The 15,706-nt window shown below is 44.0% G+C and overlaps 1 protein-coding gene across 12 annotated transcripts in view; it reads left to right on the top strand.

The window, feature by feature from the left end:
• Positions 1-15,706, top strand: part of LOC119970168 (multiple PDZ domain protein) — a 416,554-nt gene that overhangs the window by 10,172 nt on the left and 390,676 nt on the right. For all 12 annotated transcript variants that reach the window (XM_038804325.1, XM_038804326.1, XM_038804336.1 and 9 more), the window contains exon 2: positions 12,384-12,446. In XM_038804325.1, coding sequence (XP_038660253.1) covers positions 12,431-12,446 — 16 coding nt within the window. In that variant the 5' untranslated portion in view covers positions 12,384-12,430. The remainder of the gene's footprint in view (positions 1-12,383; positions 12,447-15,706) is intronic.

Here is a 15,706-nt window from a genome sequence, read left to right as displayed (position 1 = left end):
CTGTTCCTATGCTTTTCGTTTTAAAAAGAACAATTCCAATTAAGAGGCAATTTAGTAATCAGCCTACCCTGCACATCTTTGGGTTGTGGGGGGGTGAGACCCATGCAGACATGGGAGAATGTGCAGACTCCACACGGAATGCTTCTCGGTTTAAAAATCTTTATTTTTGTGGCATCTTTTACAAGACGGAGTTCCAACAATCTATGCACATTCATCTCTACTAGTGCAACATTTTAAAAATGGTGATTCCCAAAACTGCATACAGTACTCCAATTGTGATCTTGTGATCTATCTCAGGTTTTGTGTAGATTCACCATTGATTAGATCTGGACTTTTATATTCTACAACTCTTGCCTTATAGCCCATTATCCCATTTAAACTACTTTTTACACAAATTATATTCCCCTCCCCATGTCTCAAGTAAAGCTGATTACAACTTCTGCCTTCTATTTGACCATGAGCTCAGTTTCTGATGTCCTCCTTTCTGTAACAGTGACTTCCATAACATTACCGGTGTCTGTTTTTATCCTGCCTTTGTCTCAGCTCATCGGCCGAATCAGGCGAATTTCTCAGTTAGGCAGGTATCACTTCCAGACCAGATTATTCCGATGCTCTTCTCAATGAGGAAAGGTTGGTTAGGTTGGCATTATTTTCCTTGGAACAAAGAAGGCTGAGGGGGACTTAATGAGCTGTCCAAAATTATGAGGGGATGAGATAGAATGGACAAGATAAAATTGCTTCCCTTCGTGGAGAATTCTAGTACCAGGGTTACAAGATAAGTGGCAGAAGGTGTAGAAGGGACATGAGGAAGAACGGGAGAGATGCTCTCAGCCCAGGGCCGAGCCGGAGAAATCCTGCGACCGGCGTGAATCGTGCCACTCGCCCCAACGCTGGGACGTGATTCTCCGCAGAGCGGAGAATCGGCGCCATTGGCGTCGGTGTGGTTGGCGCGGTGCTGGTCGGGGGCCGCTCTACGCGGGCCCCCTGCCGATTCGCGGCCTGGGATGGGCTGAGTGGCCGTCGCAGAAAACCCGAGTCCCACCAGCGCCATTCTAACCTGCTCCCAGCCAGCAGACCTCGGCATGGAAGGGTCCAGGCATGGCCTGTTGGGGGTGAGTGGGGGGATCGACCCCGGGGGGGCCTCTGTTGTGGTCTGGCCCACGATTGGGGCCTACCGATTGGTGGTTTGGCTTCTTGGGTTGGGGGCCTCCTTTCTTCCACGCCGGCCCCTTTAGCCCTATGCCATGTTGCGTCGGGGTCGGCGCGGAGAAGGAAACCACTGCGCATGCGCGCATTGGCGCCAGTGTCACTGTGCATGTGCGGACCTCGCGTTGCCCAGTTGACACAACGATCAGCAACTGGAGCGCGCAGGCTGCTCCAGTGCTGTGCTAGCCCCCTGTAGGGGCCAGAATTGCTGATCCTGAGGCCATGTTGACGCTATTGAGAAACGCAACAGCGTTTCCTCAGGATCAGAGAATCCCGCCCAACATTTTTACGCAGAGGGTAGAGGGAATCTGGAATTTGCTGCCCAAGTTGGTGGTGGAGGCAGAGACCCTAAACTTTTTAGAAGTACCTGGATCTGCACCTTAAGCAGTGATGGATACAGAGCTTATGGACCTCGTGCCGGAAAGGGGTTTTTGAAAGGGCACTTGGATGTCCTTGGGCTGGTATGGACAAGATGGGCCGAATGGCCTCCTTATGTGCTGTAACGTTTCTATGATTCTATGACCTCCTACTCTCCATGCTCTATAATACTGAGCTCATCAAAAATGTGGTCTTCATAATCTAACCTGCAGTCACATCCATCCACAGGAAAAATATTTGTACAGATTATTATAGAATTTACAGTGCAGAAGGAGGCCATTCGGCCCATCGAATCTGCACCGGTTCGTGGAAAGAGCACCCTACCCAAGGTCAACACCTCCACCCTATCCCCATAACCCAATAACCCCACCCAACACTAAGGGAAATTTTGGACACTAAGGGCAATTTATCATGGCCAATCCACCTAACCTGCACATCTTTGGACTGTGGGAGGAAACCGGAGCACCCGGAGGAAACCCATGCACACACGGGGAGAACGTGCAGACTCCACACAGACAGTGACCGAAGCCGGGAATCGAACCTGGTACCCTGGAGCTGTGAAGCAATTGTGCTAACCACAATGCTACCGTGCTGCCCCAAATGATGATGTGGGATTTGTTTGGGTCAAGTGAAAAAACATCAAGGGGCAAAAAAAACATTTGTTGGGTTGGTATACAGACCACCAAACTGCAGTGGTAATGTCAGGAATAGAATTAGACAGGAACGCATGTCTCTCTTGTGGACACCATGAATTGGATTCAATTTAAATTGGTTTTTGGTGCAGGCAAGGAGTTAGATTAGGAGCTGTCGACACTCTGAGCTCTGGCTTTGTAACTCTGATAAAGTAATGGATAAAAAAAAAATCAGAGATGCATGTGATAAAGGAACATCTGTGATTATGGGTGACTTTAATCTGTACATAGATTAGATGAGTCAAATTAGTCACAGTCCAATAAAGGAGGAATTTCTGGAGTGTCTATGGGATGGTTTTCTGGACCAATATGCTGAGGAACCAACAAGGGAACAGACTATCTTGGACTGGGTGTTGTGGAATGAGAATGGATTAGTTGGCAATCTAGTTGTGAGAGAACCCTTGGGGATGAGTGAACACAGTATGATGGAATTCTTTATCAAGGTGGATAGGGAGTTAGTTGATTTTGAGACCAAGATCCTGAACCTCAAAAAGGGTAACTGATGGTATGAGGCATGAGCTGGCTATGACAGACTGGGAAACATTACTGAAAGGAAGGACAGTGGAAAAACAATGGCAGGCATTCAAAGAACAAATAGGTGAACTCCAAAAGTTGATTATTCCTATTTTGCACAAGAGTAGAAAGGGAGCTATTGCGAAACCATGATTTACAAGGGAAATTAAAGATAGTATTAGATTCAAAAAAGAGGCTTACAAAGGCTCTTTTTTTTGGGCAGCACGGTAGCATGGTAGTTAGTATAAATGCTTCACAGCTCCAGGGTCCCAGGTTCGATTCCCGGCTGGGTCACTGTCTGTGTGGAGTCTGCACGTCCTCCCCGTGTGTGCGTGGGTTTCCTCCGGGTGCTCCGGTTTCCTCCCACAGTCCAAAGATGTGCGGGTTAGGTGGATTGGCCATGCTAAATTGCCCGTAGTGTCCTAAAAAGTAAGGTTAAGGGGGGGGGGTTGTTGGGTTACGGGTATAGGGTGGATACGTGGGTTTGAGTAGGGTGATCATGGCTCGGCACAACATCGAGGGCCGAAGGGCCTGTTCTGTGCTGTACTGTTCTATGTTCTATGTAAAGTAGCAAGAAAAAGCAATAGATCTTATATAAGACAAAAAAGAGTGGCTAAGGTAAATATTGGTCCTTTAGAGGATGAGAAGGGAGTTTTAATAATGGGAAATGAGGAAATGGCTGAGGAACTGAACAGGTTTTTTTGGGTCGGTCTTCACAGTGGAAGACACAAATAACATGCCAGCGACTGATAGAAATGAGGCTATGACAGGTGAGGACCTTGAGAGGATTGTTATCACTAAGGAGGGAGTGATGGGCAAGCTAATGGGGCTAAAGGTAGACAAGTCTCCTGGCCCTGATGGAATGCATCCCAGAGTGCTAAAAGAGATGGCTAGGGAAATTGCAGATGCACTAGTGATAATTTACTGAAATTCACTAGACTCTGGGGTGATCCCGGTGGATTGGAAATTAGCAAACGTGACGCCACTGTTTAAAAAAGGAGGTAGGCAGAAAGCAGGAAATTATAGGCCAGTGAGTTTAACTTCGGTAATAGGGAAGATGCTGGAATCTATCATCAAGGAAGAAATTGCGAGGCATCTGGATAGAAATTGTCCCATTGGGCAGACGCAGCATGGGTTCGTAAAAGGCAGGTCATGCCTAACTAATTTAGTTGAATTTTTTGAGGACATTACCAGTGCAGTAGATAACGGGGAGCCGATGGATGTGGTATATCTGGATTTCCAGAAAGCCTTTGACAAGGTGCCACACAAAAGGTTGCTGCATAAGATAAAGATGCATGGCATTAAGGGTAAAGTAGTAGCATGGATAGAGGATTGGTTAATTAATAGAAAGCAAAGAGTTGGGATAAATGGGTGTTTCTCTGGTTGGCAATCAGTAGCTAGTGGTGTCCCTCAGGGATCCGTGTTGGGCCCACAATTGTTCACAATTTACATTGATGATTTGGAGTTGGGGACCAAGGGCAATGTGTCCAAGTTTGCAGATGACACTAAGATGAGTGGTAAAGCGAAAAGTGCAGAGGATACTGGAAGTCAGCAGAGGGATTTGGATAGGTTAAGTGAATGGGCTCGGGTCTGGCAGATGGAATACAATGTTGACAAATGTGAGGTTATCCATTTTGGTAGGAATAACAGCAAACGGGATTATTATTTAAACGATAAAATATTAAAGCATGCTGCTGTTCAGAGAGACTTGGGTGTGCTAGTGCATGAGTCACAGAAGGTTGGTTTGCAAGTGCAACAGGTGATTAAGAAGGCAAATGGAATTTTGTCCTTCATTGCTAGAGGGATGGAGTTTAAGACTAGGGAGGTTATGTTGCAATTGTATAAGGTGTTAGTGCGGCCACACCTGGAGTATTGTGTTCAGTTTTGGTCTCCTTACTTGAGAAAGGACGTACTGGCGCTGGAGGGTGTGCAGAGGAGATTCACTAGGTTAATCCCAGAGCTGAAGGGGTTGGATTATGAGGAGAGGTTGAGTAGACTGGGACTGTACTCGTTGGAATTTAGAAGGATGAGGGGGGATCTTATAGAAACATTTAAAATTATGAAGGGAATAGATAGGATAGATGCGGGCAGGTTGTTTCCACTGGCGGGTGACAGCAGAACTAGGGGGCATAGCCTCAAAATAAGGGGAAGTAGATTTAGGACTGAGTTTAGGAGGAACTTCTTCACCCAAAGGGTTGTGAATCTATGGAATTCCTTGCCCAGTGAAGCAGTTGAGGCCCCTTCATTACATGTTTTTAAGGTAAAGATAGATAGTTTTTTGAAGAATAAAGGGATTAAGGGTTATGGTGTTCGGGCCGGAAAGTGGAGCTGAGTCCACAAAAGATCAGCCATGATCTAATTGAATGGCGGAGCAGGCTCGAGGGGCCAGATGGCCTACTTCTGCTCCTAGTTCTTATGTTCTTATCTGAGGATTGTGAACAATTTAAAATTCAGCAAAGGCAGATCAAGGGATTGATTAAGAAGTGGAAAATACAATGTGAAAGTAAGTTAGTGGGGAACATAAAAACTATTCCTGGGATGGCGGAACTGTCATCTGAGGAGAGACTAAATTTAGGATTAAATTCATTGGAGATTAGAAGAGTGAGAGGGGATCTCATAGAAATTTACGAAATTCTAACAGGATTAGACAAGGTAGGTTTAAATGAAGGTTGCCAATGGTGGGGGAGTCCAGAATGATGGGGTCATATTTTGAGGATAAGGGGTAAACCTTTTTAGGTCTGAGGTGAGGAGAAATTTCTTCACTCAGAGAATGGTGAATCTGTGGAATTCACTACCACAGAAAGTAGTTGAGGCCATTTTCAAGAAGGAATTAGATATAGCTCTTGGGGCTAAAGTGATCAAGACTATGGGGGGAAGGTGGAATGAGGGTGTTGAGCTTCATGATCATGAATGGCGGAGCAGACTTGACAGGCTGAATGGCCTCCTGCTTCTGTTTTCTATGTTTCTATGCATCATCTGTGTACTCATTGACCAACATTGTCTTTTGGACAGCAATGTCTCCAATTTGGAAGTGTCTCATCTTTGTTTTAGCATCCATTCATGCCTTTAATTTTCTTTCAGCCCCACAATCCTTTGGAAACTCAGCATTTCTCCAAGTCTGATGCCTTGTGCACCTCATGCTCCCTTTTTCCTGAAATGCAAAACGAACCACTCCGTTCTAGGGCATTCAAGGATGGTGAGCACCCACATCCCACGAAAGAAGAACTCCCCATAAGAAGTGATGCACTTTGGTCACTCCCTATTTTCTTTGTCTTTTTTTAACTGTTTTTCTCTTAGTGGTTCTTGCGACACGATATTGTTGATCACAGTAAAGCAACATTTATGTTGACAGGGCAAAAGCAAAATACTAGAACATAGAACAGTACAGCACAGAACAGGCCCTTCGGCCCTCAATGTTGTGCCGAGCCATGATCACCCTACTCAAACCCACGTATCCACCCAATACCCGTAACCCAACAACCCCCCCTAACCTTACTTTTATTAGGACACTACGGGCAATTTATCATGGCCAATCCACCTAACCCGCATATCTTTGGACTGTGGGAGGAAACCGGAGCACCCGGAGGAAACCCACGCACACAGGGGGAGGACGTGCAGACTCCACACAGACAGTGACCCAGCGGGAATCGAACCTGGGACCCTGGAGCTGTGAAGCATTTATGCTAACCACCATGCTACCCTGCTGCCCCAGGGTAGAAATCTAAAATAAAATCAGAAAACACTGGTAGTCACTGGTCAAGTAATCCTGAGACCTCGCCTAATGGTTTGGGGACAGGGTTCAAATCCCAACACAGAACTTGTGAAATTTGAATCTAGGTCATAGAAATCTGGAATATAACGCTAGTCTCAGTAATAGCGACCATGGCAACAAGCTTCAATTGTCATTGAAAAAAACATCTGGTTCACTAATGCCCTTTAGGGAAGGAAATCTGCCATCCTTAACTGGTCTGGCTTACACGTGACTCCAGACCCACAGATTAATGGTGTGTTTTTGATATTGCATGTACAAAGGTTTCAATGATTACTCTGGGAAAATAATGGTTACTCTCTGCAAACACCTCCCACAGAATATTGTGGTGTTTGTGGAGGAAACTTGCTTTACTTTCCATAGTTTTATTTTTCCAATAAAGTATTGACTGCTAAGTCATGATTGATTCAGGGTGCTTTCCACATTTTCGTATCAATAAATTATGTAATTTTGGATTCAATATAACAATAATTAACAGTACTTACTGAATAATATTCTAAACTGGGCAACTTCGGCAAGTTAATTTTGCTGACTGGGGGAGGTTTGCAAAACATATGTGTCGATATTGCTAGCTAGTTTTGAACAAAGTATGAAGAAGATTACATGTGCTTTCTTCTCCCTTGACCCTCAGTCACATTAGCACTGACGTACAGTGTTTTTTAGATTCATTAATCTGTTGATAAGTATTAACTCTAATGATCTTGCCTCAGTGGCTTTAAGCTAGAATCTGTTTGAGCTTGTTGTAACAACTGCAGCAGTTTTGTGATTAATATTTATATTAGAAATTGATGGCCAGTGTTCATTAGTTTACATACAGCATAATAGAAGCATGCATCTCTTTGAAAGCCTCTATACATAAAGCTTTACTTTGGCTTTGTATGCACTTACCTGATTTTCAGACCCCTTGTGTTGATAATGATAATTAAGTTTCTAGTCTAAATATATTTCTAGCAAACAATTGAACAGGTTGTCAGTGATAATATTAAATGTACTTGTAGTGCAGTATTGTATGCAAGTTAACAAGCTCAGCAAGAAGATAATGGATTTGTCAAATTATAGTTTTACCCATAAATGAAATACTTTATTTTTAACTATTTTAATTTTTGATCAGACTAACTGGATTTAATTTCATTATTGATACTGCATGGGGGAATTATTATAATGTTAAACCAACTTAATATCAGTTAATTGTCTATGGTGATATACATCGCTTGCAATGATAAACTTGTTTTAATGTTTTCTATTGGTTGGTCTGTTTTTTGTGCTTGTTAATATTCTAGCTTTTAATTTGCAATACAATGATTGATCAAATTTAAGGAAGATTTAAGTGACTGTCTTATGGCTGGCTGGATGGTACCATGACCGGAATTTGACCCCTTTTTAATGTGGCTGTAGACATTGATGTTTAATGTTTATTAATTCAGTATCTCTTCAGTTGGGATGGATAGCTTCGCAATATAGGTATTTTAAATACTGTTTGTGTTTGTTCATTTCTAAGTAGTTTTTCTCTGGCTATGTAAAAGGGTAGCATTCCATCTCAAAGGTGGAATGTTATGCAGGATGTCAATCCTCAAGGGCAATGGCGATTGGATTAATTAGCCACATGTTAGTCATGAAGGTGCGCTGAGATACCCTTTAAATAAATTTTTAAAAAACCAACTGATCAGGAAATTGTACCTTTCAGAAACTTGTAATGAAACAGATTTAGTCCACCAAATTGCTCTTTTTCTTACGTTCATTCATGGAATGTGGGCATCGCTGGCTGAGCCAGCATTCATTGCGCATATCTGAGGGTATTTAAGCATCAACCATATTGCTGTGGATTTGGAATCACATGAGGCCTCGAACAGGAAGGGCTGACCAATTTTCTTCCACAAAGGACATTTGTGAACCAGTTGTGTTTTTACAGGAATTGACAACGATTTCATGTTCATCATTAGACTTTTAATTCCAGATTTTTATTTAAATCAAATTTCACCATCTACCGTGGTGGGATTTGAACTGGGATCTCTGGGTTACTAGTTACAATACCACTACGCCACCAAAAGTCACCAATTCAAAATCAATAGTTGTCACAAAGGAATAAATCACAATTTTCAAAGACACTGACTCTTTGGAGTTGAAGTAACAGTTTTGAGTTAGGTTTTACCATTTTAGTGAGTTCTGCTTTCTTTAAGTTTATAGCTGTAATTCGATGGTATAGGGACATCTAAATTCGCATGAAACGGAAAAAAATCTTTCCTGTCTAAAACATAAATATATATTATTATTATAATCTGGAAAATAATGTTAAGGATTTTGCAGCAAGAGCAATGAAGGCACAATTATCATGGTGTAAGTCAAGCAGCAATTTCCGAAGTCTGCACATGTGCATTTTACCCTGCTTCTCCACAAGCTTTTTAAAAATTATTTCACTGAAAGACTTTGGATTGATGGACATGATGTAAGGGTGTGAAGTTGCAATGCTTACTCAATAGAGTACCACTGAGAACGCCAGAAAAAAAATAGGGCTGATGTACTTATGTGTGAGTGAATTTTTAACAGTGTTAATTCCTACCAAGCAACATCGCTGGCCCTGAAAATTTAAATTTACAACCATGAGTTCATTCTTTCAGAATTTACTTTCTGTTGGATTAAAAAAAACTTTTGTTTACTTTTTGAAGTATTTCTCTCAATCCTATCTTTCTGCACATGGCATGATAGGATAGGGCAGACAGTGCCTTCACTGAACATATTATCTGAAAGATAGTACATCCAATTGTGTGCCACTCTTCAGTACTATACTGGAGTGTCAGCTTAGATTTTTGAACTCCAGTTCTGGTGAGGAAATTGAACCCATAACCTTTGGGTCAAGAGCAAGAATGCTACCAACCGAGTCACAGCTGGCATTGAAATTGGAGAACCTGCAAGAGTAGAGGGTTGGAATCAGAAGTGAGGTATGGGGGTAGGGTGAGGGTGAGGTGAGACTGGAGGGAGCTCAAAATAATCAGGAGCAGTTGTACAAGATGGTTCCAGCAGGCCCCTCGACTTTAGGCACTGGATTTTCCAGAGGTCTGGGAAGCTTGTCCAGCCAGTGTTAAATTTGCATTTATGGAAACATGAGGTTGTTAACCTCACTGTAATGCTTAAATTACCAAGCCACCTCCATAAAGTGGCTATCTCCCAACAGTGCCAATTCCCCATGTTAAAAACTGGAAATGGGGAGGGTGGAGGTGGGTTTGGGTTGAATTTCAAACTTTCAACACATTAACCTCCCATTCAACTCAAACATCCTTGTTTATTTTGGGTTGGAGGGAGGGGGGGGGGGGTGTTAAGATTTTCCCTGCATGTCTCAGTAAGGTCTCCTCAATATGGTTGGAGCTATGCTTCAGCTTGAAATTCTCACATACTTCACAGGTCCTTTACAGAGAGCACCTCATGCTGAAAAGGATCTGTCGTTATTGTGAGTTGCCATTCAGAAGACCACAAAAATCCTGGGGGTTGTTATAACAAAAGAGGCCAGAACTAGAATAGCACAGCTATCTCTCAGGATTATGTGGCTGGAGGAGATTACAGAATTAGGGAGGGTGAGTCAATGGAAGGATTTCAAAACAAGGGGATGAGAATTTTAAAATCAAGACATTGTTTGACCAGGAGTCAATGTATATCAACGCACACAGGAGTGATAGGTCACCAGGACTAATACATGAACAGCAACTATTTGGCTGACCTATGGAAAGGAGAAAGTTAGAGACTAGTCAGGAATGCAATGGAATAGTCAAGTTTAGAAGTAGCAAAGGTTTGAATGATGGTTTCAACAGCATGTGACCTGAAGCAAAGTCAGGTGGAAATAGACAGTCTTAGACATGGCCTGAGCATCAAGTTAAAATTTCTTCTCAGGGTCAATTGTGAGACGAAGGCTGGACACACTAACTTAATCTCAGACAGTTGCTAGGGAGAGGGATAGAGTCGATAACTAGGGAATAGGTTTTGAGCAGGGACTGAAAACAATGGTTGCAATCTTCTAAATATTTAATTGGATGATGTTTTTGCTCATTTGAGCAAGAGCGGAGAAATTGAGAGAGGTATATTTCCAGATAGAGCTGAATGTTGTCAATGTGCACATAAAAACAAGCAATGTAAAAACAAACAATCAGGGCAGCACGGTAGCATGGTGGTTAGCATAAATGCTTCACAGCTCTAGGGTCCCAGGTTCGATTCCCGGCTGGGTCACTGCCTGTGTGGAGTCTGCACGTCCTCCCCGTGTGTGCGTGGGTTTCCTCCGGGTGCTCCGGTTTCCTCCCACAGTCCAAAGATGTGCGGGTTAGGTGGATTGGTCACGCTAAATTGCCCATAGTGTCCTAAAAAGTAAGGTTAAGGGGGGTTGTTGGGTTACGGGTATAGGGTGGATACGTGGGTTTGAGTAGGGTGATTATTGCTCGGCACAACATCGAGGGCCGAAGGGCCTGTTCTGTGCTGTACTGTTCTATGTTCTATGTGCTTTCTGATAGTTTTGCGAGAGACAGCATTTTGTTTAGAAATCGAAGGGGACCAAGGACAGGGGGACATCTACGGTAATGGCACTCAATGTATCAGCAATTGCAGATTTTTTGACTTTATTAACAACTCCATAATACAAAAGAACACAGCTGGAAACAAAACAACCAGCAGTACAATACGCTAAAAACATCCACAATACACCAAAAACAAAAAAACAATGAATCAACAAGAAAACAAAACACCACTTTCAAGCCAGCAGCCCCCCACCAAGCCCCAACAGTAGTCCACATTGGTGGAAAGGTGCTCAAAAGAGCAGCACAGACCACTGGAAAAGGACACAACGATGTGGGGCACGGTGGAACAGAGAGAGACAGGACATCCCTCCCCTTCACCTGAGGAAGGGGCAGTGCTCCGAAAGCTAGTGTTTGTAACAAACCTGTTGGACTTTAACCTGGTGTTGTAAGACTTCTTACTGTGCTCACCCCAGTCCAACACCGGCATCTCCACATCATGGCTTCCAAAAGGGGGCACAGTGACCACAAAATTTGTGATGGTGTATCAGGTGACTAATTTTGTGTGTGACCTTCTTGATGAGCAAACTTGCCAAATGGGAAACACTAAGATTGTGCCTATATTACTGAGCTGCACCAAATGTTGGGACATCAAAGCAGTACTGCTTTACTACTTGGGTTTCACAAGGCTATGTCATGCTTTTGTGAAGACCATTATATTCTTAAAGCAGATAAAAGTAAAGATGATGAGTAATAGGTAGTTAATGGCACTGCAGTGTTGATTGCAAATCCTAACGACATGAGTTCTTGTAGAAACTGTGCAATCATCAGAGGCTAAATCTAGCCTCATAATCAAGTAAAGGCAAATAATTACCGACCACTCAGCCGAAAAGAGGCCTTCAATGATTCCCTGCTTTTGTTCCATCATTAAAACATTTCGGAGCAGGAGATATGCCTTCCCCTAGTGAGTTAGAACTTTCATTTGAAACTATATCTATTTCATTTAAAATATTTATTTATTTTTACCTTTAAGATTGTGATCATTAAAGTATGTTCCATCTCAAAAGTAATGGTTGATATGGCATCCATTTTGGGTGCATTTATTCTCCAGGGGAATACCAGCTTCTCAACTGTATGTGTATGAAGAAGATAGCATGCACTTATATTTGGGGCTGACATCTGATTAATTATTAAATGAGTGCTTGGCAACTTTAAATTACATTAAATACAGATGAACTAAACGGTTCCAAGCACTACAGATTATCAGTAAATATAAATGGAATTCTTTGTACATTTATTTGAATTGCTAATACAATTCTGCGATTTTCCTTTCAGGACAATTTTGGCCCCAGTGAGAGTGACTGCACCTTGCAATTGGAAACATGTTGGAAGGCTTAGGTAAGAATTATGTTCAGTTGTCAAACGTTTTTATAACATAAATTAATTGGTTCTTTAAAAATTTGAATGATACATGCTTCTGTTCTATTTAATTGTGTTCATGGTCAGAAGAGTGTGTTGTGATTGAAAATCAAATGCAGTATGATGTTTAGCTTAACTGCAACTCCTGCAGTTTTTAACTTTTTTTAACTTTTTCAAATTATGAGAATCTAACTCGAATTGCACTGTCACCTAATGTTAAATACAAGCCAAACTGACTGTAATAACCCTTAGAAAAAGTAGTTGGAACCCAGCTCATAATGATGAATAAAAGCAAAATACTTCAGAAATTGCAATAATGGGCACGATTCAGCGAACCAGTGCAAAAGCGAATTGCTCGAGAGCCCCTGGACTCCGTGCCAGGCATCTGGCCGATCGCGAGTCACCTGAATCACTCTGCCTGGAGAGATCAGGATCTCGCCCTCACTGGTCCAGATCCAGATCTGCATATTTAAATGAGCCATTAGAATTGACCTGACATCCGCGAGACCTTGCCAGGGTGACATTTAATACTAGAGCAAACATGGACCAGATGTAACGGCACGTCAGGGGGTCCGGCAGGCGTTCAGAGGCCCCGGGGTGGTCAGGGACAGGGCAGGGTAGTACCCTGGCACCTAGACACCGTGGCACTGCCAGCCTGGCACCCTCTCAATATCAACCAGGCACACTGGTAGTGCCACCTTGGGTGGGTGACACCTAACACCTGGGTGACAATGCCAGGCTGGCGGCACCCAGATGCTAGGTTGGTACTGGCACTGGCCTCAACAAGGTTGGGATTGAAGGGGGGAGGTGTCAAGAAAGTGGGGGGACATGAAGGGTGGTGGAAAGGTAGGGTCAAATGGTACCCCAATCTAGCAGGAAATAAGTGTGGTCTTGGTGGGAAGAAACTCCACAGGGCCAAATAAACAGCACAGAGATGTTGGATGGGAGATGTTGCACCCTGCCAAACGTGCCAAAAGTGGATTTTAACATTTGTCTGCTGAATTGCGCCCAATATTGCCGGAAAGGACATTAAAATGATAAAGAATAAATGTATTTCAATTATGTTGATCTAATATGGTAATAATGTAAATTGTGGAGTGAGTTGGGTAATGATTGTAAAGGCATATCCATCAACAACGGATGGAATGCTATTTGACAGATAATAAACTCTTAGAGAAGTAACATTGATTTATTAGTAGAACTAAGCACCAGAAAGGAGTTTTGCTTATGGAGACAGAAAGCTGAGGTGCAAGCAAAGCATTTTGTATCTTTCTTCACTCATGAAGAGGGTGCTACCAATGTAGTAATAAAGGAGGGGGCAGTACCAATATTGCATAGAACGTAAGTAAAGAGGAAACACTTAAATAGTTGGTGGTCCTCAAATAGTTGGTGGTCCTCAAAGTTGAAAGGTCACTGGCTTGGATGTAATTTGTCCAGAATTATTTGAGGGAAATAAGAGAATGAAATTGTAGATCACCTGACCAAATCTTGCATTAACACCAGGATATGGTGGTGGTGCCACAGGATAGGAGAATTGAAAATGTTATTTCCTAGTTTAGGTGGGGTTCAGTCAGCTACTACATCATGAATGTTGGTAATGGAGTAATGTTTAGAGACAATAATCCAAGACAAAATTAATTGGCATTTGGAAAAACGTGGGTTAATTTAATTCATCAAAGATTTGTTATAGACAAATGTTATGACCCCAGCTGATGTTCCTACTGGTCAATCAGGTCCCAGGATAGAACCCAGGCTCAATAGAGTGTAACTTTTATTTTTTGTTTAGCGATGTGGATCAACAGTCACAACTGCCAATTAACTTTTAAAATTAAAACATTTATTAAACAAGAAAAAATGAACTATAACACACTACTCCTCTGCCCCACCTATATCTTCACTGATCTCCACGACTTTTAAGGATAACACAAGTTGACAAAGATATATTTTATAATGTTCTCAGTAAGTACACAATCCATGTAAAGCAGGCAAGATCTGGTCAGACACTCCATATAACTCCTGTAGATTGTTATGGTCCAGGGTTTAGAGAACCCCAAAGTGTTTCATAGAGTTCACCTGACCCACAACTTTGAATAGATTGTGGTTATCGGGAACACACGGGCCTACTTTATAGGTGTGATGCAACAGAAATCTACAGTACTTTTAAATTAAAACAATATTTATTTATGAAACAAGTTAACATTTTATAAACCCACAGTAAACATCTTAACAACTATCAACACCAATAAATCCCCCAAAGCTGTGTTCTTCAAACTTTTTTTCCAGGGACCCATTTTTCCCAACCAGGCCGACCTTTGCGACCCATGCCGGCCGACCTTTGCGACCCATGCCGGCCGACCTTTGCGACCCATGCCGGCCGACCTTTGCGACCCATGCCGGCCGACCTTTGCGACCCATGCCGGCCGACCTTTGCGACCCATGCCGGCCGACCTTTGCGACCCATGCCGGCCGACCTTGCGACCCATGCCGGCCGACCTTTGCGACCCATGCCGGCCGACCTTTGCGACCCATGCCGGCCGACCTTTGCGACCCATGCCGGCCGACCTTTGCGACCCATGCCGGCCGACCTTTGCGACCCATGCCGGCCGACCTTTGCGACCCATGCCGCCGACCTTTGCGACCCATGCCGGCCGACCTTTGCGACCCATGCCGGCCGACCTTTGCGACCCATGCCGGCCGACCTTTGCGACCCATGCCGGCCGACCTTTGCGACCCATGCCGGCCGACCTTTGCGACCATGCCGGCCGACCTTTGCGACCCATGCCGGCCGACCTTTGCGACCCATGCCGGCCGACCTTTGCGACCCATGCCGGCCGACCTTTGCGACCCATGCCGGCCGACCTTTGCGACCCATGCCGGCCGACCTTTGCGACCCATGCCGGCCGACCTTTGCGACCCATGCCGGCCGACCTTTGCGACCCATGCCGGCCGACCTTTGCGACCCATGCCGGCCGACCTTTGCGACCCATGCCGGCCGACCTTTGCGACCCATGCCGGCCGACCTTTGCGACCCATGCCGGCCGACCTTTGCGACCCATGCCGGCCGACCTTTGCGACCCATGCCGGCCGACCTTTGCGACCCATGCCGGCCGACCTTTGCGACCCATGCCGGCCGACCTTTGCGACCCATGCCGGCCGACCTTTGCGACCCATGCCGGCCGACCTTTGCGACCCATGCCGGCCGACCTTTGCGACCCATGCCGGCCGACCTTTGCGACCCA

Source organism: Scyliorhinus canicula, chromosome 8 (assembly GCF_902713615.1).
Source record: "Scyliorhinus canicula chromosome 8, sScyCan1.1, whole genome shotgun sequence".
Lineage (NCBI taxonomy): Eukaryota > Metazoa > Chordata > Chondrichthyes > Carcharhiniformes > Scyliorhinidae > Scyliorhinus > Scyliorhinus canicula.
This window is presented reverse-complemented; position numbering and strand designations above follow the sequence as displayed.